Source organism: Rhipicephalus microplus, chromosome 6 (assembly GCF_043290135.1).
Source record: "Rhipicephalus microplus isolate Deutch F79 chromosome 6, USDA_Rmic, whole genome shotgun sequence".
In the NCBI taxonomy this organism is placed as follows: domain Eukaryota; kingdom Metazoa; phylum Arthropoda; class Arachnida; order Ixodida; family Ixodidae; genus Rhipicephalus; species Rhipicephalus microplus.
The window spans coordinates 21,026,314-21,053,461 of record NC_134705.1 but is presented as its reverse complement, the minus strand read 5'-3'; the positions used below and the strand labels follow the sequence as shown (position 1 = coordinate 21,053,461).

At 49.9% G+C, this 27,148-nt stretch overlaps 1 protein-coding gene across 4 annotated transcripts in view; it reads left to right on the top strand.

Annotated features, from left to right (window-relative positions):
* The window catches only part of Plc21C (Phospholipase C at 21C), a 685,580-nt gene that overhangs the window by 85,832 nt on the left and 572,600 nt on the right, over window positions 1-27,148 (top strand). For 2 of the 4 annotated variants that reach the window (XM_037419231.2, XM_075865843.1), the window contains exon 2: window positions 18,217-18,294. The exons of 1 other annotated variant lie outside the window; for it this stretch is intronic. In XM_037419231.2, the coding sequence (XP_037275128.2) occupies window positions 18,217-18,294 (78 nt within the window). Of the gene's footprint in view, window positions 1-15,942; window positions 16,068-18,216; window positions 18,295-27,148 lie in introns of those variants that run through there. One more of the 4 variants, XM_075865842.1, reaches the window with a different exon arrangement.

Here is a 27,148-nt window from a genome sequence, read left to right as displayed (position 1 = left end):
CTTCAATATATGTGTGTGCGTGCGATCTCCGTACATTGATTTAGCGTCATTTCATGACGTGCCGCTCAATGAAGACATTGCAACACGGTCGCATTTCCTACGAAAGCTTTGCATAACGTGGATTCACAGGTACGTGGGATCTGCCGAATTTTTTCTGAAAAAATCATAGGTTACACCTATGAGTTTTCTTTCCATCGCTCGCTGCGTCGTCTTCATTTTGAGCTGAACCCTTTTTGTACGTCTCCAAGTTTGTCCTTCGTGGCCAAGTACTCGCAGATGGAGCTGTGTATATCTTACTATTGAGGGATAGTGACAACCTACCAGTCATGATTTGAGGGGGCTTGCCAAATGTGCTCCACCCCATTCATATTCTTCTAGTTACTTCAATCTCGTGGTTCGGCTCCTCGGTTACTACCTGTCCTAAGTATAGACATAGTCTTTTACAACTTCAAGGGCACTATTACCTACCTGGAAGCGCTGTTCTCATTCGAGGTTGTTGTACATTACTTTCGTTTTCTGTAAAATGATTTTAACACTTACCTTTCTGCTCTAATGATGTAATTCCGTAATCATGAGTTGCAATTCGTCTCCTGAGTTACTCAGCAATGTAATGTAATTGGCGAAGCACAAGTTACGGAGGTACTCTCAATTTACTATTATCCCCAACTCCTTCTATTTTAGGCCTCTGAAAACCTCCTGTAAGCACGCGGTAAAGAGCATTGGGGAGATTGTATCTCCTTGTCTTCTCTATCAGGGAAGATTTTTTGCAGGCTACACAGCTACCGCGCAAAAACCTGCTACAGTTTACCAGGAAACGGAATTGTCCTTTCTAACTGGAGGTACACAGTAAACATGTTTGAGCCTTTTAGGGAGTTTTGGGTTCGGCTCGTAATTAGCATCCGAAAGGTGCTTCGCCACACCCCCTACGAAAGAAGGTTTTATGGAGGTACGTTAGGCAAGGTGGTGGCGCCTGCTGAAGCAAGCCGTCCACTTCGAATATTTCTAGCCGTCGGCCTGCCCTAGTAAACTCATCCATTCTCAAGTAATGCTCGGATTTGATTTAGATTTGAGTAATGAGGCTTCGCTAGCTCTATACTGCCGATAAAATAACATTGTTTCAAAAAAAAAAAAAAACACGCATTTGATTTGTGTGGACAGAAGGCGTAAAATGGTATCTTTATGGGGCAAATGGGGTCAAAATAAGGAATTCGGGAGGTGGCTTTGGTGTGTTTTTTTCTGTTTCTTTTGATAGCTTAAAAAACCTTTATACACAGCCCTAAAAAGTGCGAAAAGTAGTATTTCAGTCAGGAAACTAGTGTTTCAAAGACACTTATTGCTTTTATTCATCGCTGGAACATAGAATATATACAACCAAGCATTCACGCGCAAACATAACATTTGCATACAGTATGCACGACACAGGAATCGAACTCGGGGCCACACACTGAAAGCAAACACGACAAACATTACACCACAGCGCCACCACTAGCTTGGTTTATCATAGAGTTATATATGTAAAAAGCAGCTACTGACACGTCGGTGACACTTTGTTCTCGTCGCATCGTCATGTATCAGTGCTTGTGCCAGCCCAGTGCATGAACTGAAGGATGTCTTGCCGGCCACGGTAATTGACACCATTGACCATTGACCTTAAACACCATTGACCTTAAACTATTCGGTTCATCCTGTCGTGTCGCTATGAAATTGGTAAACGTGTGCCTACTTAAGGACTTCTCCATATATCGACAATGCTTAACTCGCCCGAAATTCGTAGATTCCAGCGTGACAAAAGGTATCCTCAGATGGCCGAACATATGTGCATTCGGTGGGCGTATGTTGTGTAACTACTTTCGTTATTTCTGAATCGACCTGCACGCGTTCCGTGGCAGCGGCGTGTTCTGAGGTGTTGCTGATTGCCTGTGCTTCCATTGTAGATAGATGTCAGAGACTGTCACCGCACATAATCCTCAGAGACGAAGACGAACCGCTGAGTAACACATATTAATAACGTCAAGACTGCCGCGACTGACTATAAGTGGCCGGTGAGCGCGGGCGTGCCAATGTTCATCGTTTTTGTCTGCCACTGGCACACTCACCGCCGCCGCTCGCATAGCATAAGCACATGAATGTTATACATGCAGATGCCAATAAGTGTGCACAGAGTACTTCTTCAGTGGTAGAGGGGCGAAGGTTGGTCACAGCGCCCACCCTCCCTATTAGGTCTTTGTACGGAGCAGACATTCCCGCCCTCCCCCCTTGATAATTGGGTAAGACGGTCGCCTTTGTGAAACTAGCAATCGCTTATGCAGGTGCCAAAGTTACACGGACACTGTAACGTGCCTACGCGAAGTGCCTTCACTGCACGCGTACTGTCGCGAGTGAAACGCAGGGGCAGCAGCGCCTTCTCAGCAGCTCAAAGATGATCTATATCTGCAATTAGCGCTTAGTCGCAACCCGTATTTTAGCGTAGCACACAGAACCAAATTCAATATTTAGTTGCTTTCGCCTGTGGTGACTACTACAATCTTACTAATCCACCTTCATTGTTAAATATTAAACAACCGCGTTGAAGGAAATACCTAAGACATGGGCCAAAGTCAAGCACAACCACCACAAATTAAAAGTTGGCAGGTCTCCCGCTGAATAATTAGGTTAATTCACAAGTGCCCTTGTGAATGATCATGTGTACTTGGCACTCCTGTTGCGCAGATGGTGTAGCACGAATAAAAAAAAGATGCATCGTTACAGTCTCCCTCTATGAGAGAGCTGTGGTTCATTGAAAAATTGATTTTTTTTAATTGCTAGTATGAGCGCTACCGAGGTGGCGTGGCTACCCTTCCTCCGTGCTCGCCAAAAACATGAGAACTAGGACAGAGCCGCCGCAAGATGTATTCGCAGCTTTCAGTGACTATAGAGGGTGCCACAAGCAAACCTAAACGGCTGTCAATGTGGTGATCCCCTACATGCGTGCAGCCTTCGTCAGAGGTGTTGGAGTCTCGTCTCGACCACCGAAGAGAGCAGACGTGTTTTTTGGTCGGTCCCCGACCGGTTTTCCTGGAGGAGCACGCGAGCGTCTAGTGAGGCGCCGTACCTTACGGGCGCTTCCATGCTTCCCTTTTCTTTTTTTTTTCTCCCCCAGTTTTTTATTTTGATAGCTTTTGCGCACACCCGTGCGCCGTTATAATTTTTTCTTCCCTCCCTTGTCCTATTGAGCCATTTTTTGTCTCAAGCCCTGTTCAGGGCTATCAAGATATTGAGGAAATGTAGAGCCCTCTCATCTCCCCTCAGTTCCTTTTTTTTTTTAATCTGTAATGACCTCGCCTAGTACGGCCCATCGCCTCTACCAGTAATGACGGACACCCCTTCTAAGGACGCTCCTGACGAGATCACCCTCTGCGCGAGCCTGCATGCTACCGCAACGAGCCGCCCCAGCTCACCCAAACAATCGCCTGCGGCCCCGATGATTACCCGGGCTCGTAAACTGAAGGCTGCTGCCAATCGTCTTCAAAAGCACTCATCTACCAGCACCCCAACTTCTCGGCCCCATGTACGAAGGATCGGGAAACTGTTGCCACCACGCCGGCGTCAGGCACCAAAAATCAAGGCCGCCACCACGAAAAGCGCGAAGCTAACGGCCGCAGCCGAGGAGGCCGCCGCCGCCATTTCCTTGGTACCACAGCCTTCCCAACTCCATCTTGTACCCACACTACAAGAGGGAAGCAAGGCTGAGCTGCAGGACTACCAAGAATCGGTCGCATCAACACCGGCAGACAGCGAGGAACAGGCCAGTACCGATTCCTCCTCGCCCACATCATCCTCCTCTTGGGAGCACAACACGCCTCCGTCCTCCTCTCCGTCCCTGTCGCCCTCCCCAAAGGGTCTGGCCCTTTTCAGAACCGGAATCTGCGCTGACGGACCAGGCCGCCAACGAGCAACACAACAGGCGTCGTTTGCAGCTCCCCCCAAGCGAGCGCGCGCTCACTCTGCGCCGCCGGCAACCACTTTCTGCCCTTGCCTGCTGGCTGTGCAAGCCTGCCGCGCCGGGCGTCAAGAAGACCTGTTCGGAGAGGGGTGTGCACGTAGTGCTGTCTCTCCCCTTTTTCCAGGCGAAGGAACGCGCATGACCTCTACTGGAAGGGCAACCGAAGCAACATTGGAGTCTCTTGCGCAAGCGGGAGCCTCCCAGACCGCCACAGGAAATCCCACCCTCCTCGAGCCTTCCCCACCTTCTTCCGGTCACGCAACCCGTCCGACCCGTCCTCCAGAGAGAGCGGCCTCTCCGGTGTCTGATGGGGTGGTTTGTTTACCTCCCACCTCCTCGCCACAACAACAGCACTCTCCTCCACTCTCCCGCTCAAAGGAGAGCACGGGCGCGTCGTCTGCTACGGCCGCAGCTCCTCCGAACTCTGCCGCTAGCACCGCGCCACACCCTCCTTCTGCTTTCGGCCCCATGCGCCCACTGACGGTGGACGCCTCTACCGAAGCAGATTATGAAGAGGCCCGACGCAAGCATCAGCAGAAAAACGGATTTCCGTGCCAGGCATCAACAGCTACAAATGCCCCTTCCAGTAGGCAGCCAGCCAGTGCAGCTCCCCCAAGCAAGGGAAAGGGGCCCCGCCAGAAACCAGGTCGCCGCCAGCACCAACTCGATATTATCGAACACCTGGTCGCAAATGAGCCCCGCCGCACCTCTGCCACCATCCTCTACCGCCCCAAGGGCAGGAAGAACAACTTCCTCTCCCTCAGCCGCGACGCAATTGCAGCACAGCTCTCGAAGGTGCCCGGCACGAAGCGTGTGCGCATTAACTTCAGCGGCAACGTTGTTGCGGTTGACACCACACCCGGAGCTGACACCTCCGCTCTCCTGGCAGTGGAAAGCATCGGGAATGTGGCTGTCAACGCCAAGACCGCCAACAAAGGAACCTGTACCGGCGTACTTCACGGCGTTGACGCGGCTTTTGACGAGGAGGTCCTCAAAAACAACATAGAGAGCTCTGCTCCCATCCTCTCTTGTGCCCGTACCGGACGCAATGTCCTTCTCCGATTTGTGGGTAACGCACCGCCACCTGAGGTGGCGTTATTTAAGCAGACCCGCCCTGTACGTTGTCGTCGTCGCCGCCCTCTCCAGTGCGCTGGCTGTGGCGCTTTCGGACACACTCATGCGACGTGCACCAGCTCCCCACGCTGTTCGCGCTGTGGCGGTGACCACGCCCGCGCCGACTGCGTTGCACCCGGCCCCAAGTGCCTACACTGCGGCGGCCCACATCCCGCCACCGAGCCCCGATGCCCTCGCTGGCAACACGAGAGGAAGGTGCTAGAAATCATGGCCTCTGCGGACCCGCCCCTCTCTCGTCGTGAGGCCGAGAGGAACCTTAAGAGCGAGGGAAAAGCCGTGCCTGCTCGAGCACCGTGCACTGGTATTTCCTCGGTAGTGCAACCGGGCCGGACGTACAGCGCGGTTGTTTCGCCCCCGGCCGCCGAACCCTCGGCCCCCGACTGCGAGGTGCAAAAGGACATGGTGATTAGTGCCTTGGCCGCTGCCGTGCAGGCCCTCATCGGGACAATACCGCAATCCGGCCCTGTGTTCGAGCTGTGCAACGCGGCCCTGGCCGCCCACGCTGCCCTCAATCAACATGGCTAGCGGCAAGGTGTTTCGGCCGCGGATTCTTCAATGGAACGTTCGTTCTCTCCGCTGCCGTCACGCCGAGCTGTCTACCCAACTCCTCCGACGCGAGTACGACGTCTTGCTGCTGCAGGAAACCTACGCTCGCGTCGGAACACTCAACCTACCTGGTTTTGTCGGCTATCACAGCACCACGCAGTGCGAACTTGAAGAGTGTAGCGCAGTCCGGTGCAGCACTCCCTCGCATCCTCCCGGCACGTCGCGGGCTTCGGTTTATGTGCGCGCCGACCTCCCTCACGCTGCAGTGGACATCGAGGACATTCTCTGTGACACCCTCGAGGCCGTCGCCCTGACTGTGCGCATCGGGAGCACGGACACCAGTGTCGCGAGCGTGTACGTGCGCACATCGAACTACTCGGCACGCTGGGACACCCAATTCGTGTGCCGCCTCGCAGACCGCCTAAATCGCGACGCGGTCATCGGTGGCGACTTTAACTCTCACCACACCTCGTGGGGCAGTGGCGTGACGAACCACCGTGGGCGCGACCTTCTCGATGCCGTGCAAAAGGCCGGACTGCTCGTTATAAACACGGGTAGCTGTACTCTCGCGCGCCGTGGTGTGTCCGACAGTGCCATCGACCTGACTCTCGTGGGTGGTACGTGTAAATATGAGTGGCAACGTGCACCGGACTCTCAGGGCTCCGACCACTACCCCATCGTGGTCACACCCCCCTCAGCTTACATCAGGTACACTCGGACCTACAGTGTTGTGAAGTGGACTCGCTTCAGAGAACTGTGTGCTAGAGTGCCAGTCTCTGCAGACTTCTTCACCGCGCTGGCCGAGTGTCACGACGCAGCTACCACCCACTGCACCGTGCCTGCGGGCACCCCCGCACCAGACATCAGCCTCCTCAACCTTCGCGCCGCGCGTCGCAGGGCGCAGATTGTGGCGGTGCGCTCGCAGAAGGCGGAACATTGGCGTGCCTATAACTGTATTGACGCGATGTGCCGCAGGCACGCCAGACGCCGTCGCAACCAGAGCTGGGGGAGCCTCTGCTCGTCACTAGATGACCCTCAGAACCACGCCCAAGCCTGGCGCATTTTCGCTGCCGTTCTTCGCACCAGAGAGCCTCGCTGCCCGGTTCTCTGTGTTGCTGTTGCAATGAAGATCGCCACGCAGGAATTGGCTGAGCTGCTGGCAGACAAGTTTGCCCCTCCTGCTTGCCCACAGCCTCCACAGGGACTACCACCTGTGCCTGCACTCAACAGGCCTGAGCTCTTCGCTCCCGAGCGGTACTTTCCCACCGAGGGCATTCTGCTAGAGATCCGCGCATTGTGCACGGAGGAGTTTACTCTCAGCGAGCTGACCGCAGTGCTCAACAACCGCACGAAGCGGTCTGCCCCGGGAGTGGACGGCCTCACCTACCAGGTGCTGCGCAACATTGACCCCTCCACGCGGCCCCGGTTGCTGGAGGCCTACAACGAAGTGTGGCGCACAAGTCAGGTGCCTCCTGGCTGGAAAGAGGCGCTCGTGGTGCCCATCCTGAAGCCACGGAAGCCGGCCACGGAGCTTTCATCCTACCGGCCAGTGTCACTTACCTCGGCCGCAGGGAAAGTCATGGAAGCCATGGCATTGCGACGCCTTCGCTGGATTGCCACCGCAACCAACGCATTCCCTCCCGAACAGAGCGGATTTCGCCCAAGGCGCTGTACGTTCGACTCACTGGCCGACGTGATCGCCACCCTCGAGGAGGCCAAGTACCGCGGCGATTACGGCATCCTCGTGCTGCTCGACGTGAGAAGTGCGTTTGACTGTTTGCCCCACGCATCGATTTTGGACGCACTTCGTGACCTCGGTGTGTGCGGGCGGATGTTTGACTACCTGGAGAGCTTCTTGGGCGACCGCACTCTTCGCGTTCGTGTTGGCTCCACAATCAGCGGTCCCCACTCCGTCACCGCAGGCGTACCCCAGGGCAGCATATTGAGCCCTTTTCTGTTCAATCTGGCTCTTGCCAAGCTGCCCGACTACATCCCGTGCAACACGGCGTGTGAAGTGCATGTGGCGATTTACGCCGATGACATTGCGCTGTTTGCCTGCGGCCCCGGTCGCCACCGGGCAGCCCTTCTCGAGTCCCTCCAGGTGGCCATCGACGCGGTTGACGCATTCCTGAACGGGGTTGGACTGGCGCTCGCCGCCTCCAAGACGGAGGCACTGCTCGTCCACCCGCGAGCGTCGACACGCCGCTCCACGCCTCGGCTCTCACTCCGGGGCCTCCCCATCGAGTGGAGCACGAAGGTGCGCTACTTGGGGGTGACCATAGACCACCGGCTCAGCTGGCGACCGGCCGTCAACGATCTGCGGACGAGCAACCGCAAGGTACTCGGCGCCGCACGCAGTCTCCTCGCGCGAGGGCACGGCTGCACCCCTGCCCTTGCCCTGCGAGTCTACAACGCAGTCGCATCGGCACGCGTGATCTACACTGCAGCAGTGGCTTCGTTGAGTGCTTGCCAGCTAGCTGCCTTGGACGCGGACCATCGCAACGCCGTGCGGGAGTACTACGGACTTCCCCAAACCTCCCAGGTGGGCCCCACGCTCGCCGAAGCGGGGGAAACTCCCATCTCCCTGCGGGTGACCCAGCGGACACTAAATCATGTACTGCGGCTGAAAACCACAAGGCAGGGGCAGCTCCTTGTGAACAGGCTATATGCTCTACCTCACTCATCCATGGGGCAGCGGGCGAGTGAGCTCTTGACGGTTGTGCCAGACATGCAGTACCCCAGCTGGCTGGCTATCCCACCCTACCGCCACACCCCTCTGGTGATCACCAAGACCATTGGCGGCATCAAAGCGAAGGCGCGCACCCCGCTGGCAGCGATGCAGCAGGAGTGCTCCGCCCTCCTTCACGAACAGCTGAACGGCCGGCTGCTTGTTTACGTCGACGGGTCAGTGCTTCGCGACGGCTCCGCGGCCGCCGCCTGCGTTGTGCCATCAGTCGGCGCGGTTCTCAAGTGCCGCCTCCCCTCCCTCGCCTCCTCCACTGTGGCGGAACTCGCCGCTATAAATTTGGCAGCCGATTTCCTGAGTGAGCGGGCACCCATGAGCGCTACAGCCATCATCTGCGACTCCCGGGCGGCCTTGGCCGCGATCTCGCGCGAGGAAGACGGCAGCCTCCTTGCGCAGAGAGTTGCCCGGAAGCTGCACGCCGTGCGGCAAACGGGGTGCGACCTTTCGCTGCACTGGGTGCCTTCGCACATCGGAATACCCGGCAACGAGGCGGCCGACTGTGCCGCGAGGGATGCGCACGACCCCGACACCGGCGTCACCAACTTCGTGTGCTCCGCGGATGCCGGCCGTCTCCTCACCGCCCGCTACGTGCGCGAGCGTCATCCCGACCCTCGCGTAGCAGCTGGAAAGCCGCCGCGGCGGCTCCCTCTCAAGGGACTCCCAAGACGAGACCGCGGTTTCCTTCTCCGTCTCCGCACCGGAGACAACTACACCGCCGAGCGAAAACATCGGCATTCCGGGCGTGGCAGTCCATACTGCATGGACTGCGGCGACCTGGAGACTCTGGACCACCTTTTGCTTCATTGCCCGGCTGGTGACGCGAGCAGACAGGTGATGCTCGCAACGTACGGAGCCCTCGGCCTGCCTCGGACAACAACTGAGCACCTCTTGTTCCCGAACAGTGGCCGCGCGCATATCAAGCGTGCCCTTTCAGCGCTGCTCGACTTTGTAGACGGAAGCGGACTGCGTGAGCGAATTTAGAGAATTCGCGCCCCGTGATTTTGGTAGACGATCTGTGCGTCCCCCCCTTCCTTTGCTCGCTCTCTCCTTTCTCTTTCCTCTCTTCGCTCAAGTCTATTATCCCCCATTCCCCTTCCCATGTGAACCACTGCTGAGGTGTCGCACTTAGCTGCAGACAGTTGCGGGGTTCACTTTTCTTTTCTTTTCCAATTTTAAGAACCACTTCCCCCGTCAGAGGTGTTGTCACTGCGTGGTGGCCGCCGCTTTCGGCTAGGATAACTTTCCGTGGCATTGAAATTCCCATGATGTAAACAGCTCATGCTGGGGTGCACAAAGTGTGGGAAACTTGGTATGATCTTTCACCGGATTCGACGTACAACGCGCTCGTGTAGCAGCCGGTTTGGTGACGTTCCGTCGCCCTGCGTTGCTGGATCGGGCATCCAGCGTGTGTCGAACTAGGCAGATTTTTTTTCATCCGCACAGTCCGGTGATCACGCTGCCGTATACGGTAAACAGCACGGGTGACTGGTGACGTTGAGCCACTCGCGCTACCGGTCGTTTCTTCGATCATTTTGACCGATGATACCGGTTTTGTGCCAGCGAACATGGCTTACGATTGTTTCATTGCAAAAACTAATACCTAATCCAATAAACTGGTGCTCCAGTATGTCACTTATTCAAAACAGCGCCGGCTTACTGTACGAGTGCGATCGGGAACCACGATGCTTAAGCATTTCACAGGTAAACATGCGGCCTTGCAGGCCATCTCGCCGAATCGGCTTACTTTGCTTCGTCTTCATAGCGATGTTTTTACACCTTTTTATATGTTTCACGCTGTACTTTGCGATTGTGTACTTTTGCTGCCTTTATGATATTGTAATGTCACTTTTGTTGTGTTGATTCTTTTTACAATATTGTATGTTGTTCTTTATTCTTTATTCATCAGATACCCCGCAGCACCCGAAGGCGTTATAGCAGGGGGGTTACATCAATAAATGAAGTACATCTCCGTTCACCGACACAATACAACTTTGTTCATACATAAATAACTGAAATACATTTTCGTTCACACACATAGCAGAATTTTGTTCACACATAATATATCTTCGTTAGGTTACAGCATGGGTTTACAGCAGTGAATAAAATATATCTTCGTTCCCACTATGTACTTGCATTTCAGTTAGCCTGTTCCACTGTTTAATCGTTCTAGGAAAAAATGAATTGGCATACATGTTCGTTTTAGCTGGGTATTCCCGAATTTTGCAACTATGATCAAAACGTTTTGAAGTGTAATGAGGGTTGTGTAGGTATATTTCTCTATTAATTCCAGTTTTATTGTAGTAAATGCAGTAAAGAAATTTTAATCTCTGCTTCTGGCGGCGGTCAGAAAGACACTCCCATCCTAGCTCAGCCTTCATTGCAGTGCAGCTCTCCCCCCTTCCGTACCGTCCCAAGACGAACCTGGCAGCACGATTTTGTATTTGTTCCAGAGAAGCAATGAAGGTTACCTCGGCGGGGTCCCACACGACACAACCGTATTCTAAGATAGGCCTGATACAAGTAGTGTATGCCATACGTTTTAAATTCACATGCGAACATCGCAGGTTTCTTTGAATGAAATTTAAAGCCTTACCAGCTTTGGCTATGAGAGTGTCAACCTGAGGCCTCCATGAACATTCAGATGATAGTATTATACCTAGGTACTTATATGTACTCTCTTGTTTCAACTGTACATTGTTCAGATGGTACTGTGACTGAAATGGTTTCATCTTTTTGGTAAATGAAATATGTACACACTTTGTTATATTCAAATTCATTTTCCATTTGGTACACCAGCTATAAATGAGCGATAAGTCTTTCTGAAGTTCTAATACATCATTGTGATCAAAAATTTTTCTGTACACAACACAGTCATCCGCAAACAACCGTATAGAAGATGAAATTCCTGCAGAGATATCATTAACATAAATTAAAAACAATAGCGGACCCAGGACGAAGCCCTGTGGGACCCCTGAGGTAACATCGGTGTACTCGGAGCATTTTCCATTCAGTACTACGGTTTGTGTTCTTTGGGAAAGGTAACATTCGATCCATTTAAAGACAGTCTTATCAATGTTCAGGGTGGTAAGTTTAAACAGTAAGAGTGAATGTGACACCGTGTCAAACGCTTTCCGAAAATCCAAGAACACACCGTCAACCTGTCCCACAGTATCTACGCCCGATATTACGTCATGATAAAATTCGACTAATTGTGTTGTGCAAGACAGCCCTCTGCGAAATCCATGCTGCTCGTTGATTAGTACCTTATGCTTGTTTAAATGAGTTAATATTTCTTTGTATAAAATATGTTCGAGGATTTTACACGGGATAGACGTAAGCGATATTGGTCTATAATTACCAACGTCTTTTTTGGACCCACCTTTATGTATCGGTACCACGTGCGCGATTTTCCAGTCATGTGGTAAGGTGCCTGTCGCTAAAGATCTTTCAAAAATTGTATAAAGATACATAGAAATTGGCCCTGCACAACGCTTGAGTACACGCGGAGAAATTCCATCTGGACCACTAGATTTACTCTCATCAACGTCCTTCAATAGTTTTTCAATTCCATTAACACTAAGCTCGACAGGAAGCATATGCGAAATGCTCATAATAGTTTGATGATAATTACAGCTGTGTTTAGGTAGGAATACCGAGTGGAAAAAGTTGTTTAGGCATGCAGCCTTATCCTCGTCATTCGTAATTACCGTGCCGTTATAATTTAACTCCTGTATTCCAAAGGAATCTGAGCCACACTGTTTTAGGTACTTCCAAAACATTTTAGGATTTGATTTCATGTTGTTGCTCAGCTCAGTGAAGTAATCATCTTTAGCTTTTTTTATCTTTAGCTTATATTCGTGGGTAATCGACTTCAGTTTTTCAAAGTGAGCAACTGATTTGCTTTTCTTGAATGCACCTAATGCCCTCTTTCTTTTGTTGATAAGTTTTAATATATGTGCTGTTACCCATGGTTGTTCGTGCTTTTTTAGCCGTGATGAATGAACACTGGGGATATGTCTATTTGTTAACTCGGAAAGTATATTCTTAAATTTGTCCCACATATCATACACATTGCCCTCCTCAAAAAGACATTCGAAAACAGGGAATGAATTACGAAGTTTTTTAGAAATTGCATCGTAGTCACCCTTGTCATAAAAGTAGATCCTTCTACTCGTAGGTAACTTCGCACACACTTTTTTCTTTTGGATACAAGCAACAACAGCAAGATGATCACTAATTCCTGGAATCACAGTCACGTCATTTACGAAATTTGGCGAGTTACAAAACAACAAGTCTAACACAGTGTCATTGCGAGTAGGGGTGGTAACGTACTGCGTCAGACCAAACCTGTCGACGATATTTTTCATCGCACGGTTCATGCGCCCGCTTATACTTATACAGGAACCATTACCCCAGGATAAGCCAGGCAGATTAAAATCCCCCCCCTAGGAGTATTGTCTGGGCTGATGCTTCGGAAAGAATTTCATCTAATGTTTGCATTACGCTACTATCTGAGCTCGGCGAGCGATAAACCACTCCGACCAAAAACGCGAAGTTATCAGGCAGTGTTATCTTGCACCATACAGACTCCAGTGCGTCGCACTTATAATCAACTTCAAATGACTGTAAGCAAGAACGAACAAGTAAAAAAACGCCACCACCTGCTGTGAGCCTATCTTTACGATAGACGACGTAATTTTGCGGAAACACCTCACTATCGGCAATCGAGGGCTTTAGCCAAGATTCTGTACCAAGGACTATATCTGCGTTAACACTCTCAATTAGGCCCAAGAGCTCAGCAACTTTATTAACTACGCTGCGGCAGTTCACGATGACGGCAACAAGTTCTTGACATCGGTATTTCTCCTTTTTTCTAGTTTGTCATCGCCTGCTTACTGGGACGACCTGTTTTTTTTCGTCATCCCACCTGAAAGCCCTGCCGTTAATAATCAGTTTGTCGAAATTCAGCTTCACTTTATTGCTCTTATCCTGTCTTTTTGTCTTGGCATATTCCCACAGCTTATTCCTGATACTTCTTGTCTCATGTGAGTAATCTTCACTAACGCTGTATTGGGAATTCTTGAATCTTTTGGCATTGAGAAGCACTGCCTGACGCTCTTTGTACAATGAGAATTTAACAATAATTGGCCTCTTCTTATTCTCATTATAGCGTCCTAAGCGATGTGCCCTTTCCACAGACGCGAGTTCCATTCCAAGGCTCGTTTTGCAAATATTCTTTATTATAGCTTCGGATTCATCCCACGATTCTGAGGTTTTATCATCAACGCCATAGAAAACAAGATTTTTCCGGCGACTTCTGTTTTCGAGGTCATTTGTTTTCTTTTGCAGATCTTTCACCTGTTGCATGAGTTGCCGTATTATAGCTGCCTGCTCAGTTACAATCTTGCTGAGGTCCCTTATCTGGTTCTGAGTTTGGCTAAGATTATCTTTTACTTCCATCAGTATGTTCTCATTTTTTTCGAACCTGGATTCAATGCCGTTTAATTTTGAAATTAAAGTATCCTGCCCACTCTGCAAACATTTCAGCACTTCCATCTCTGGTGTCTTAGCAGGACCTGGGTTCAGTTCAACATCTCCCGCAAGTATTAAGAACAAAATCAAATACAGCATGCACTCTGTTAGAAAATAATCGCAATCTCTTCAGACGCGACGTATGCATCGTGCATCCGTGGTTTTTGTTACGAACAGTTAGCAACGTGGGAGGAGCCGGCAATGCATATACAAGTCTCCGCGATTGAGATGGGTAGTAATGACTAACCTGCACCAGCAACAGTTGCATCAGCGACATGTCGGCAAGTGTGCCGGCTCCAAATCCCACGAAGCCATCGTGCTGAGTGCCTATATACGCCTGATCGGCACCACGTGAGTTCTGTTGGCCCGAATTCATTGGTTGATCCTTGCTGATCCATCCGTGGCTCGGGCCACACGTGCCTCTGACGACAGATGATGACCCATGCACACGTGTGGACGATAGTCGAGATACTGTAGATGCCGACCAAGGATCAGACAAAAAGGGCTGTGTCCGGCGCTCCGCCGCATCGAAGTGGATCGCAGAAACCAGCAGCAGAAGTACCTGCACCAGCAACAGTTGCATCAGCGACATGTCGGCAAGTGTGCCGGCTCCAAATCCCCGGCTTTCAACCGGCTTTCAACCCATTCGGCTTTCAAGCCATTCAACCCATTCGGCTTTCAAGTCGGCTTTCAACCCATTCCCCCCCCCCCCCCCCCCTATGTAATGCCCATTTGGGCCCTTAGGGTACCTAAATAAATAAATAAAAATGTTGTAGAGAAAACTGCTTGCGTTTTTCGACGAAGGCATCAGACAAGAAATATCAATCTCGTTGCTGAAGTTTGAGCGGCCGAGACGGGCTTTCGCTTGATCGCAGACAGTGGCGGCGTCTGCCGAACATGCTGCGCAACTGACACAAGCTACTCGCACGTGTCAGTTTCACTCGCTAAAGTATAGTTGTATTTAGCGTGTTATCGTAACCCCCCCCCCCCCCCCCCGAAAAAAAAAAAAAAAAAACGAAGGCCCTCGCCTGTTGCGTCTCAGTGTTACCCACCACGGAAGCATGTTACGCTAACGCTCCTGAGTTCGGTGGCACGGGCTGCATTGCCGGCCACATCGGTGGAATTTCGATAAGGCTAAATGCAAAAGAACAACCACGTGCTAAAATTTAAGAGCACTTCAAAGAATGCCAAGTGGTTGAAAGGAATCCTGAAGTACTTAATACAGCGGGTCATCGCTCATCATATCCTGGTTTTTATAGCAATCAGCTGACTTCAAGTGCAGGCTGTTAATCACATTGCTATTGTGATAAGTTTTAAGATGTGCAGTTTGACAGGACATGGCTTTTTCCTTCTCCAGCCGAAAAAAAAAAAACCGAGCACGCTTATTACGCTCTTCACGGTGCGATTTGAGCATTGCAGCCCGCTGCACACGTGATTGCCCTTGTATTATTTGACCATTAATGAAGCTGAAAGGGTCCACAACATTGCACCCACAAAAGCTATCGTTCTCCCGCTACCGCACGCGCAAGAACTTGTGCGACAAAACGGTGACGAAGCTTCGGCTGGGACGTTGTCGCCAGGCCTGTTTTCCTCATATTACCGCATCACAGCTTCCGCCGGTTGCCGTATGGCGGCGTCACCGTAGCTGAAAGTTGCGAATACGACGGGGGTGATTTAACGTGCCCTGGTACATGTCGCGCGCGCTGAAACGTATGGCAAACGCCGGGCGGCACACCCCCTGTCTTTGCCCGATGTGCGTCGTGTTGTAGGTACTTTGAAACGCGCAAGACCAGCGGAGATTTTAAACTACGACGCAGCGGGCGTGCAGCGATGCCAGCGACTATTCCCCGCTACGGTTTCAGCGATGTGGTCTGCGCCGTTGGATTGATTGATTTGTGGGGTTTAACGTCCCAAAACCACTATTTGATTATGAGAGACGCCGTAGTGGAGGGCTCCGGAAATTTTGACCGCCTGGGGTTCTTTAACGTGCCTGCGCCGTTGGATACTTTCGCGAGACTGTGTTGTCGAAAGGATGGATGCTGTCCGACGTGAAGTACGTCTGTGACGCGGAAGAAACGGTGTGACCTTTCGACTTAGTGCCAGGCATTGTACCACGTATACTTAACGGTAAGTGTGTTCATACAGCGCTTGCGCAGCTCCACGCAGTGTGCAGGTTGCTTGTTATGCGCCCGCTTTGAAGTAAAAAAAAAAAAAAATATTAGCAGTTTCTCAGGCAGCACTGAGGTAGCGTTCAGTCCAGTGACAGCTGTCTTGAGTGAAAACATCACATTTACGTAGTTGGTGGTCACAGCTCTTGCACTATATGTTACAGAAGCTGTTTCGCTACGCGCTTTCACTTATGGTGTGTTCAGTGGCTAGCGCGAACGCACAAAATGCTCGTATCGCAGTTTTTAAAACGTTTTGAATCTGATTGTGAATCGCGAAATGGGTGTCCAAGGCAACTTTCACAAAAAGGCCAGCGTAAAGCGGAGATTGTGGTTTTAGCGGAAATGCAAACATGTCGCAGCGGTCATGCTTCAACGAAGTCGTCTCGTCGTCGTCTGTGAACCATTCGCAAGCTTTGCGGTCGGCCGTCGTTTAGGCCTGATACTTAAAAAATGCCTTTGAGCAACCTGGTGGTAATTGACTTCGTGGTGGTTTCTTGGTTGGCATGCAGTGCGTAGTCATTAATGCAATATACGTTGATCATCACGGTTTTTATGGCAGTCATCATCTTGTAACCGGGTTGAAACTGCGCACGTGACAGCCAGATATAATGCCGTATTTACTCGAATAGGACGCGAGGCAGTTTTCCTTTTCTCCCAGATTTTTAGCTGCTTAAGTCGTCCCTCGTGTACAGAGTATTGATATTCTATTTTGTTTCTTAGACGTGATGAAATTTCACCCCTCGCGTTACAGTCATGGTCGCATTACAATCGAATAAATACCATGTGTGTAATATACGGTGCAGTGCTTACGCAATATAAGTTTTCATGTGCTTTCTTGAATTTTTTTGCAAAGCAAGCCTTATTTAAAAGACATGCGATACTTTCCAGAGTTCCAAACCGTGTTGCATTGGAGGAAATCGACGCCGGAGCGAGTCAACTACGCATGCTTTTGATTAGCTTTTTTGTTAATAAAAACTTCTTCTGGCTGTGGCATTCGTGAATACAATAACAACGCCGGTCTTGATGCTTATTTTTCCTCGTCCGATCATCGCGCACGGCAGCCTGGTTCACGTTAGTATTTGTTTGTACGCCCGAATTTTTTTGGCCGCCCTCGATAGCGCGGCGCTCCGTGTGCTGGTTGTCCATGCTATACGAGCAGAACTTGATAATTTAGCTTCTTTGTCATTTAGAAATTTGTAGACATAACACCGAAACAGCAATATAACGCTGGTCAACAAAATAACGTCGCTCGCTCGGGACGTGTTGCGCACGTGGCCGTTTGCTCAAGAGAATAAGGTTTGGCTGCGCGGGGTGAGCGGCGGTGGTTTCGAGCTCGCCTCCCCTCGTCATGGTTTCGCGCCGCTTGAACATGCTCATTTTCTCAGCTCATAATGAACCGATTGAAAGCATTCTGGTGCCATCATGTTCGTCTTAGAACACACAACTGCGAGCGTCCAACTAGAATTTCTTACAGAGCTTCGCACGGTAGGAGCCTTTTAAACTTTTCTCTATTCGTAACGCCATCTGTCGAACACGCCACGAATAATGAAACAGTGTTGGAAAATTTGTCCCTTCCAGACGAGCGGAGTCGGCGCTCCTGTCTTATGTTACTCCGTGGTGCAGGCGTACGTTACCTTATCATTTAGGAGCGTACACCGCGCCGTTTTTCTCCTTAGACAGACTTGGTCGAGCGTGCGCAGCAGCTTCGCGGATGCAGCTTGCCATGGGCTCTCAGGGTGCGACCCTGCTGCGAACGCTCAACTAAACCCTTTATTGACGACGCGCGAATCGAGACTGGTGTTTAGAGTATGCTTGTTGATGTCACCTCTGTGCGGCATTCACGACTCGCTGTGTCCAGGTATACGTTAAAGCTTGAGCTACCACAAAGCCTAAATCATGATCATGGGTGGTATAGTTGCGATCGAGATGTGCCACTAAGCGTCAACATGCAAGTGTGCAAGTCAAGCGGTGCTAATGCTTACAATACACCGGCAGACGTTACAAATGTGCGCATAAATTATTCTTCCTCAATATGAACATGTCGTCTAGAGAATACTCGACAGATCGTTGCATCGGGTGGATGTGACACCAGGCTTTGTGATTCGCAGGACTCAGCGCTGGGCACGCCGGTAACGCTGCGAGTGGACAACAATGGATTCTTCCTTTACTGGACGGATCAAAACAAGGTTAGTAGGTCTCGTGCCTTTTGGCCAAGTTCTGAACTATGCGTTTTTGACACTTCATGAACAGCACACGGGTTTGAGCCTTTAAGGGAGTTTTGGGCTTCAAGGACCCCTAACGCCAAATTTGAAAACTCGAGGTGTTTCTGTTGTTTGAGAGTCTGGCTGATTATAAGTGATGAGCGTTGCCTATGAAATATTTTCATTTAGTTTGGAAGAAAGGGTGCGTGCTAGTGATACTCAGGTGCAATCGGCATTTACTGTTGTTTGACGTGGTGTTTCACTCGTTCCTCTGAAACAGGAGCGATAGCTCGTTCGTCGTTCCTTCCCAATGTTGGAATGAGTTCCCGTTACAGGTTCCCAAAAAGCAAAAGGAACTCGATACAGTTACACTTAGAAAGTTGGAAAGTGTCGTTAAACTAATGTTACATTTGAATTTTTGATCAAAACATAGTGCTGAATATTCTTGAGAACAAATAAAGCAAGAAATCTGTGACACATTTTGCGCTACGTATATTTTACGAATTTAACATCGGCAGTGGCAGGTTATATGTAGATAGAAGGAATGTAAAGAAACGATCCTATATAGACGAACGTTTTAAAGGTCACCGGCCATACTACAAATATACTACAAACTGCTACTTTATTGCTCGTCTATTACAAGTGCAACACATATGGCACGTTCTACATCAGCTGTCGAATGCGCAGTAAGAATACTGCACTTCATAATCACGCCAAGCTTCAACACCCATTACCAAGCGCTTAGACAAAGTCTAGAGCTGGGTACGTTTTCGATGGCCAAACCGACACGTACACAGTGGACTCGTACCTAATTTTGCAAAAGTAAGAAATGTAGCTTAGTGGGCGCTTCGCAACTGCCTTTGCAGTAGGCATTCTAAAATAGTTTGAACCGGTGAGTGTCGCGCGTGCTAACATTCGTTTCTTTGCGGCATAGTTGAAGCATCCATCGAGAACCGAAGTTACGTTAGCAACTTATGAGGTGACACACATGGAACCCCATTGCGCTATCGAGTTCGACTCTTGAAGGCGAATCTCAAGCGTCATCCAAGTTTTCTTGGATGGGAATAGCAATCCTCTAACATGCACCAATATAAATAGGCCTTGTACACAGAAAAACGCAACAAATTGAACAATACGTAGGTGCTGATTGAATATTCCAGTGTGAGTATATCAAATAATGTCCAAGATGCAAGTCCCTCTTTCGCATTTAGCAACGTATTCATTTTGATATTTCTATACGACGGACAAGATTTGATTTCTCGTGAGCATTTCGTTGGCAGTGTTGAAGAGTCATTTCATCAAGCGCTTCAGGGTTCTGCCATGTCGTACACAATTAAAAACAAAGTCAATCGATGTAGTAGGGGTTGTTACGTTTGACCCGGCAGTTCGTCTTAGCAGACGCCATTGTGTGTGAGCCGGCCTGCAAGAATGCTTTCACCCCCATATATAGGTGCCTGGCTGGAAGAAAAAAACACGACGCTGTCCTGCAGGTGGGCCAGAGAGTTCGCTGTGGTCGGGTTACTATGAACTCGACGGCAGCATGTTAGTTTGCGTGCCCAGTATTGTTAGTTTGCGGGCCGCGAAACGGCACTTGATGTTGAGCTGGAGGCCGGCAGAGGTGAGACAGGACAGTGCCTCACGCAGGCGAACAAGGTGAGTCGGAAAATCTTACGAAAACATGACGATGTTGTCAAGATAACACAGACTTGTTGTACACTTGTAGTTACGTAGGATGGTGTCCTTCGTGCGCTTGAAAGTAGTGGGCGCGTTGCGGAGCCAAAAATGCATTACGGTAAATTCATATAAGCCATCGGGCGTTACAAAAGCTGTCTTATCGCAGTCACCTTCTGCCACCGGCACTTGTCAATAGCCAAAGCGAAGAAATAAAAATGAGTAGTACTCCGCGCCTTGCAGGCAGTTGAGTGCGTCATCTAAGCGGGACAGTGGATAGACGTCCTTGCGAGTGATCTTATTCAGCCGGCGGTAATCCGCATAGAAGCGTATTGTGCACTAGGACGACCGGAGACGCCCAAGGGTTCCGGGACGGCCGAATGATGCCGCGATGCAGCAGTTCATCGGCTTGCTCATTATGGACCTGCCGCTGGGCTTCCGACACATGGTATGATGGCTGGCGTATTGAAGGATGCGAGCCTTTGTGGACGCTGTGACCGACGTTCGCCATACGCCTCAAGCATGGCTGGTCGCAATCGAATGACGAGCGAGAATTCTGGACTAGCGCGAGGACTTGCGTGCGATACGGATGCAGCAGATCGGCATCCATGGCTGATTCAAGGATGCCTGGCGAAGACGAAGTTCATAATGACGAAGATGACGTGTGCTGCACGGGAGAAGTTAGGGCTCCGAGCTCAAAACAGTGCGTGGGATCTGACGTCTCTATGGTGTGGAGCGGATCAACAGGATGACTAGAACTAAGAGATTCTCCACGCAGCAAGACCACAGGGCGTTTGAACGGATTGTACACAAGCATAGTTGGTAATCCGGATGTGGTATTGAGGATGGCAAAACGAAGACGCAAAGCCCTTCGACGCAGAAAAATAGGCGACGGTGTAAAAAGGAAAGTGACATACAAAGTAGTTGAGCAAGACACGGGCGCAAGCACTGACATGACTGGTGGCATGTCCATGTGGGATAGGACGCTGAGCTTTTGCTCTGTACTCTTCGTAGGACAAGGCAATGCGTCATCCGAGAACAGGAAGATCGTCACTTCGCCCCGGGCACAGTCGCTGATGGCACGATTCTGAGACAATAAATCCCAGCTGAAGATGATGTCATGTGAACGTGAAGATAGCACGAGAAATTCGACAACATAAAGGACGCCGTTAATAACCACCCTGGCGGTATGTGCAGCAACCGGCGCTATGGGCGGCGTATACTTGCGGTGTGAAGTATCATGCCGGAGCACGACGTCGTGACCTAACGCAGTTTACGGCAAAAGTTTTGACATATGACTGATGTCGCAGCCCCTGTGTCAATAAGCGCTATCGGGGTAGTTGCTTCAGCCATAACGTCGAGTAAATTGCGTGGGGACTGTGCAAGCCATGCAGAAGTCGCGATACTGGCAGTTTGTGCCTGCAGAACCGCAGCAGCTAGGTTCCCTCGCTAGGGGAGTGCCGACGAGGTAAGGCTGAGTGGCGGCGGGGTGAAGATAAGCGGGGCTCGCGAAACCTTCGCGGAGGTAGCGAAAAGGCTCAGCTGTGCCGCGTAGTATGTTTAGTAGCTTCTTGTGGGTTGCCACCGTAGCCAGGCGCTGCAGAAGGTTGATGACCAGGTGGTATGAGACAGTTGCAGAAGCGGGCCACATCTCCACTGAAACCACAGGCGAAGCATATGGGCCGGTTGTCTTGTGTACGCTGGGGATTCCGGACATACTGGTTTCGAAATGCCGGCGATGCTTAGGCCGGGCTGTTGGCGGGTGCATTGAGGCAGGTAAGGCGAATGTTGGTGGCGGTGTCAGTATTGGGGGTTTAGCCGCGATGGTAGCATAGGTTAAAGATGCAGCCACATATGTACACGGTTGGGCCAGAGATTCCGACTCGTCGAGTTGATTGCGGAGAGCCCTTCTATTGGGGGCAGGAAACGATGCGTCAGGCTGTACTGCCTCGTCGGTAAGAGGGAGCATATGCAGTTGGCACGCCATCTTCTGCAGATTGAAGTCTTTGATTGGCAGCGTCGTAGCGGGCGATGAATTAGAGGCAATTGTGAGGCTCGAGAGTGACGCGGTAGATGCAACAGCGCTGCGTGCAAGCACCCTTTGTCGACTCAGCTCGTCAGAGCTCTGGCAAAGTAGGACGCGACTGAAGCATGGTTCCGCGCAAGAAGCATGCGGAATGCCTCGATGCGTTTGACGATATTCTTCACTTTTTTTCTTCACTCGTGGATGCGTTGACCCAGGAGCAAATATTGATGTCTATGCAGATCGTCTACGTCTCACCGGGCTGTCTAGATCGTCTACGTCTCACCGACCATCTTGGCAGATCCACATTTGAATCCTCGGAGTCTGTCATCGGAGTCTGTCCAGCGATTACACATGCGTGGCAAATTCTAATGTGGGCTCCGTCACTGTTTGCCTAGTGGAGTGCTTAAAATACTTCTTTTATTAAAATAGCAGTGCTCACATTCCCTCTACATGATTTAGGAGATGTTGAATGGTTTGCCCATTTTATTCCAAATGTAAGCTTTGTAAGAATACGTTAAGAAGTCCAGAGAAGGCAACCGTTAATTTGTGCCGAACAGCAACGAGCCAGCAGTCAGTGGCCTCAGCAGAACCAGCACGAGCCTCAGCCGAAACAAACGTCGTCTTCGATGCAACATGTCGACCCGAATATAACTGGTGATTTAATTGAGCGTGCGCATAGGTGAGGTGGCAGCTACTAAGAAAACAGGTGTACACCTTTTAATGTCAAGTTCAGCCGTTTTAAGCTTCGGCAACAAGTTCTTTCTAAGCGAGCAACGTTTAGAGGTGTTAATTTTGTCATCACAGAAGACTTTTCGTTAGCCAGACGAGTTGCCCGAAAAAAAAAACAGTTTGCAAAGTCATTGCCACAGTACTTCTCAGTTTGGCCTGATAAGCTGTATAGGTGGCACAATTACGACTGTGCCACTGATGATATACTAAGAAGCAAACTCGTAACACTGTTCCAAACGACAGTGTCACCCAAGATAAGCGATCTGGTAGTGGCATGAACTCGCTTTTAGTACTCGTAACCGCAAAAATAATGTGACTTTTGCTCATTTCAGTGATTTTACAAGTAACAATAAGCCAGTGGTAGTAATGATGACATAACTGCTATTTTCAAAGTCCCTGTTCTTTTTTTCCAAAACAAAGAGCACTATGAAGCATAGGATTCAGCTTAATTCTATTATTTCCTGAATGGAGGCAAAACTAATAATATTAATCAAGACATTGCTTAACAGTGTAAAATACCAAATTTTTCCAGACTGATGTCACTTATGATTTGTATCGGTGCGATAGAGAAGGTAGACGGTGCGATAGAGGAGGTGGTGGCGTATTGATAGCTGTATCTCAAACAATTTCTTCCTTTCAAGTAGACGTTGTCCTCTCTGGAAACAGTCTGGGTGGTAATTCGAGTAAGGGCACAAACATTATATTAGGCGCATGCTACATCGTCATTTCTTGATGAATTGCATGACGCTCTCGGCTATGTTGTCACTCGGTATCTTTCATCACCAATTTTTCATTTAGGTGACGTGAATTTTCTTAACATCCCCTGGCACACTGGTACTCCTCCGCTCGACCCCTTTTCAACACAAAATCTGAAGTTCCTAGATTTTTGTACTTGTTTTACCTCATCCAGGTTATAACAAAACCAACAAGGACATTTGAACTAGTTTCGTCAAGACGTCCACAATTCATATCCCCAATTATACCGTATATCTTCCTGGTCTGAGCGACCATTTGGTGCTACATTTCGACATTATTATGTCCTTTTCACATGGAAATAAAGAAGACAAATACATTCGGGACTACCCGAATGCTGATTTTGACGCCAATAATTAAGATATCTGTGCGTACTTAGACAGTTTTTGTTGCAATTTTAATGAGAGAAGTGTACAGGAGAACTGGGATCTTTTCAGGAGCCTAGTTACTGGTCTCACCAATGCGCACATCCCTTTCGACGCATACGGAACAACACAAAGAGACCGCGGTATAATGCGCGGCTCAAACGTTTGCCTATTAAGAAAAAGCACCTTTTCCGCATAGCCAAGTTGCAAAATACTACAGATCGCTGGGTAGCGTTTCGCAATACTGAGGCAAAATACACGGAAGTTGTACGTACTGCTAAGAATCATTTTTGAACTCAAACATTGCCTGAACAATTATCAAGGAACCCCCGGCAGTTTTGGAACGTTATCAATTCAAACCAAAATGCGGGTTTATCAATCAACGATGACTCTGGTGAACCGCCACCAGCATCTGAATGTGCCGCGTTATTTAACATTTTTTTGGCCAATTTCTCAGGAAACACTGGTGCACCTGTTGACGCAGTTGTGTGCCGTGATTACTACTGCTCAATGTTTCCTATCACTTCTGCGGGAATAGGAAAGCTGATTGACACCTTAAAAACACCCTCATCATGTGGGAATGACCATATTATAAGCTCAAAGTTTCTCAAACGGACAAGCACATGTTCATCTCTCTTCTTATGCAGTCTCTTGACCAAGACTGGAAGGTCGCCAAGGTTGTGCCTATACACAAGGCTGGTAATAAACGCTCCGCTCTCAACTATCATTTCATGTAAACTAATAGAACATACACAGTTAAACCTGCTTATAATGAACCTTCATATAACGAATTCCTCGATATATCAAATTTTTTCAATTCCCCGCCGTCGCTCCATAGAAGCACATGTATTTGCGACCTCTATGTAACAAAGTAACAGCAGGAGACAACCTTAATATAACGAATTTTCCCCACGGACAATCTAGAAATTAGCTCCGCATTTTGGCATTTTGATACGAGCGTGCATCTTCCGCGGCTACCCCGCCATCGCGGTGGCGCGCTCGGCACACAAGGCGAGAGCGAGCGCTCTTTATTGCGCGCGGGTGTGCACGAGGCGGGCCTGCACCCCACGAGCCTCCGTTCTCGCCGCCGCGGGCTCATGCGCGGATGAGCCTACCCCCCTCCCCCCAACTTCAAACCAAACTAAAAAAAAAAAAAACACGCAACTACTTTTGCGCGTTGGCAGTGGTACGCTGTCAGTTAGCGGGCTGCGTTGCCTATGGAGGGCGCCTTACCGAATAGTAGTCCGAGGTGTCTGTGTCCGTCTCGTTCGCTCTTCGTTTTCGACGCCGCGCGCACGTGCAGTTTCACTGCGCGCGCATGGTGTGGCCTCGACGACGTTCAGCTTTTTTTCTTCCTATTGCGATACCAATTATATGGACAGTATGGGCTGACTTTTTTTTTTCTTTTTTGCCGCTGCCACCATTCACCGTGTGTATATATATATATATAATGAAAACTCAAGAACGAAAAAAAAAGGGTCGCCCGCGCTCGGCGCCCTGCAGCTCGTCACGATGCGCCGACGCGCGCTTATCTCCACCGCGTACTTCGCCCCGCGAGTTGGGACTTGGGGGGGGGGGGGGGGTTATATGCTTGTCAGCGCGCGCGCTAATCCTTCGGTGGGGAAAATTGCGCGCCTTCGATTTTGACCGGGATGATAGCGTTTAGTTGCCAGGCGCACAAGGATCCCTTCGCTCGCTGGACAGGCTCTATTTGCGAGAAGAGTTCACTTTTCAAACACAGCTGAGTGCAAAATTAACTGGGGCACTTGTTAAGCCGCACTCATATCTGCACCTGTGATTACGTTTTGTGCCTCATTTTTCTTCAACAGCGCGTTAAGTGTAGAGCGATAAACGTTGTTAGTTCTTTCCTGTCCTGTGTATGTTGCTTTGGTGCATCATTCGTGCGTCAGCTGCGCGCTGCATGTTTCAATCTGCTTGCCGTTGTCAGCGTACTTTCGTAGTTGTTGCTATCGCATTCATCGCTTCGCGCTTGCGGCTTTTCTTAATTTCGGACAACCGTGTTGTCACCACAGAGAGGATGTCAGAGTAGGCGCTCATGGAAACTCTCCGTGACCACGGTGACGACAGATCTTCGGAGAGAGAGAGAGAGATTGACTTTAAACATATCCCGAGGAGGCTGAGAAAGGGCCATTCTGCCCCTAATTCAACCTGGGGGCTCCGCCCAGGATGGCGCTGGCAGCCGAAGGCTTGTAGCGATGTCCCGGGCCCTCTGGACCGCCTGTAGTTGCAGCTTGTATTGATTGCTCTTGAGGGCTTCCTGCCAAGCCTCTTGGGCAGGGCCGTACCCAGGAATTTTTTTTCGGGGGGGGGGGGGGGGGGGTTCGCGTGTAGAACGGCTGCCATTTTTTAAGATTTATACTGGCTTATTTTCGTGAATGAAACAAGTACATCGCTTACTTGTACTAATTCGATGGTACTTTTAAATTATTTGTACCCAAATAAAGAAATTCATATGTCAACCTCAAATTCTGCTTAAAGCAAGAAATAAGTTTGGACAATAGCACCACCAAAGCCGGGGACACCGCGATTAACGGCTCCTGATGAAGTAACACAATGTAACCGCGGTACAAAAACGGTATGTATGTGTTAAAAGCTGCCACTCTAGCGTCGCTAGCGCGAAGTCGGCGACGGGAATGGCAGCAGGTTAGGTCGTTCCGTACGTAAGCAGAGACAGTGAAGAGATCAGAGACGTATGTGGGGAAAAGCAAAACGCTAGTGATATTGCAGCACTGCAGAGGAATCTAGGAATATTGCAGAGGAATCTAGTACAACACTTGATACCAACTAACAAAATACATATAAAATCAATAAATCAGCTTACAAGAGAGAAGTATTACAAACTACACAAAACTAACCAACAATAAAACTACAGATGAGAAAGTCCGAAGGTATAAACAGGTGAAGGGATACCTGTGATGACCGGCAGCGTTGAGTCCACGACGATCGGATGCGAGAAGTCAGAGAGAGTTCTGGCACAACTGCGATGTCGGCGGTGTTGCAGCGCTGGTGTTTCCGGGAGGCTAGGGCTTGAAGCCGATCTCGGGCAGGTTGAGCTTACTCGAGATTCAAGTACCGATGCCTACGTTACAGACGTTAATTTCGCGTCACAACTAGACGAATGGCTAAGTTTAGGTGGCCAGCCGACACGGAGCCACAACCACTTAAGGAATACTTCTTGATCTCCTACACCATGGTCGTCAGCAACTAGACTGCTTAGCAAGGCGAAATCCTGCTCTTAAATCGACCTCCGTGTCCCCTGATTCTCGTCCTGGGG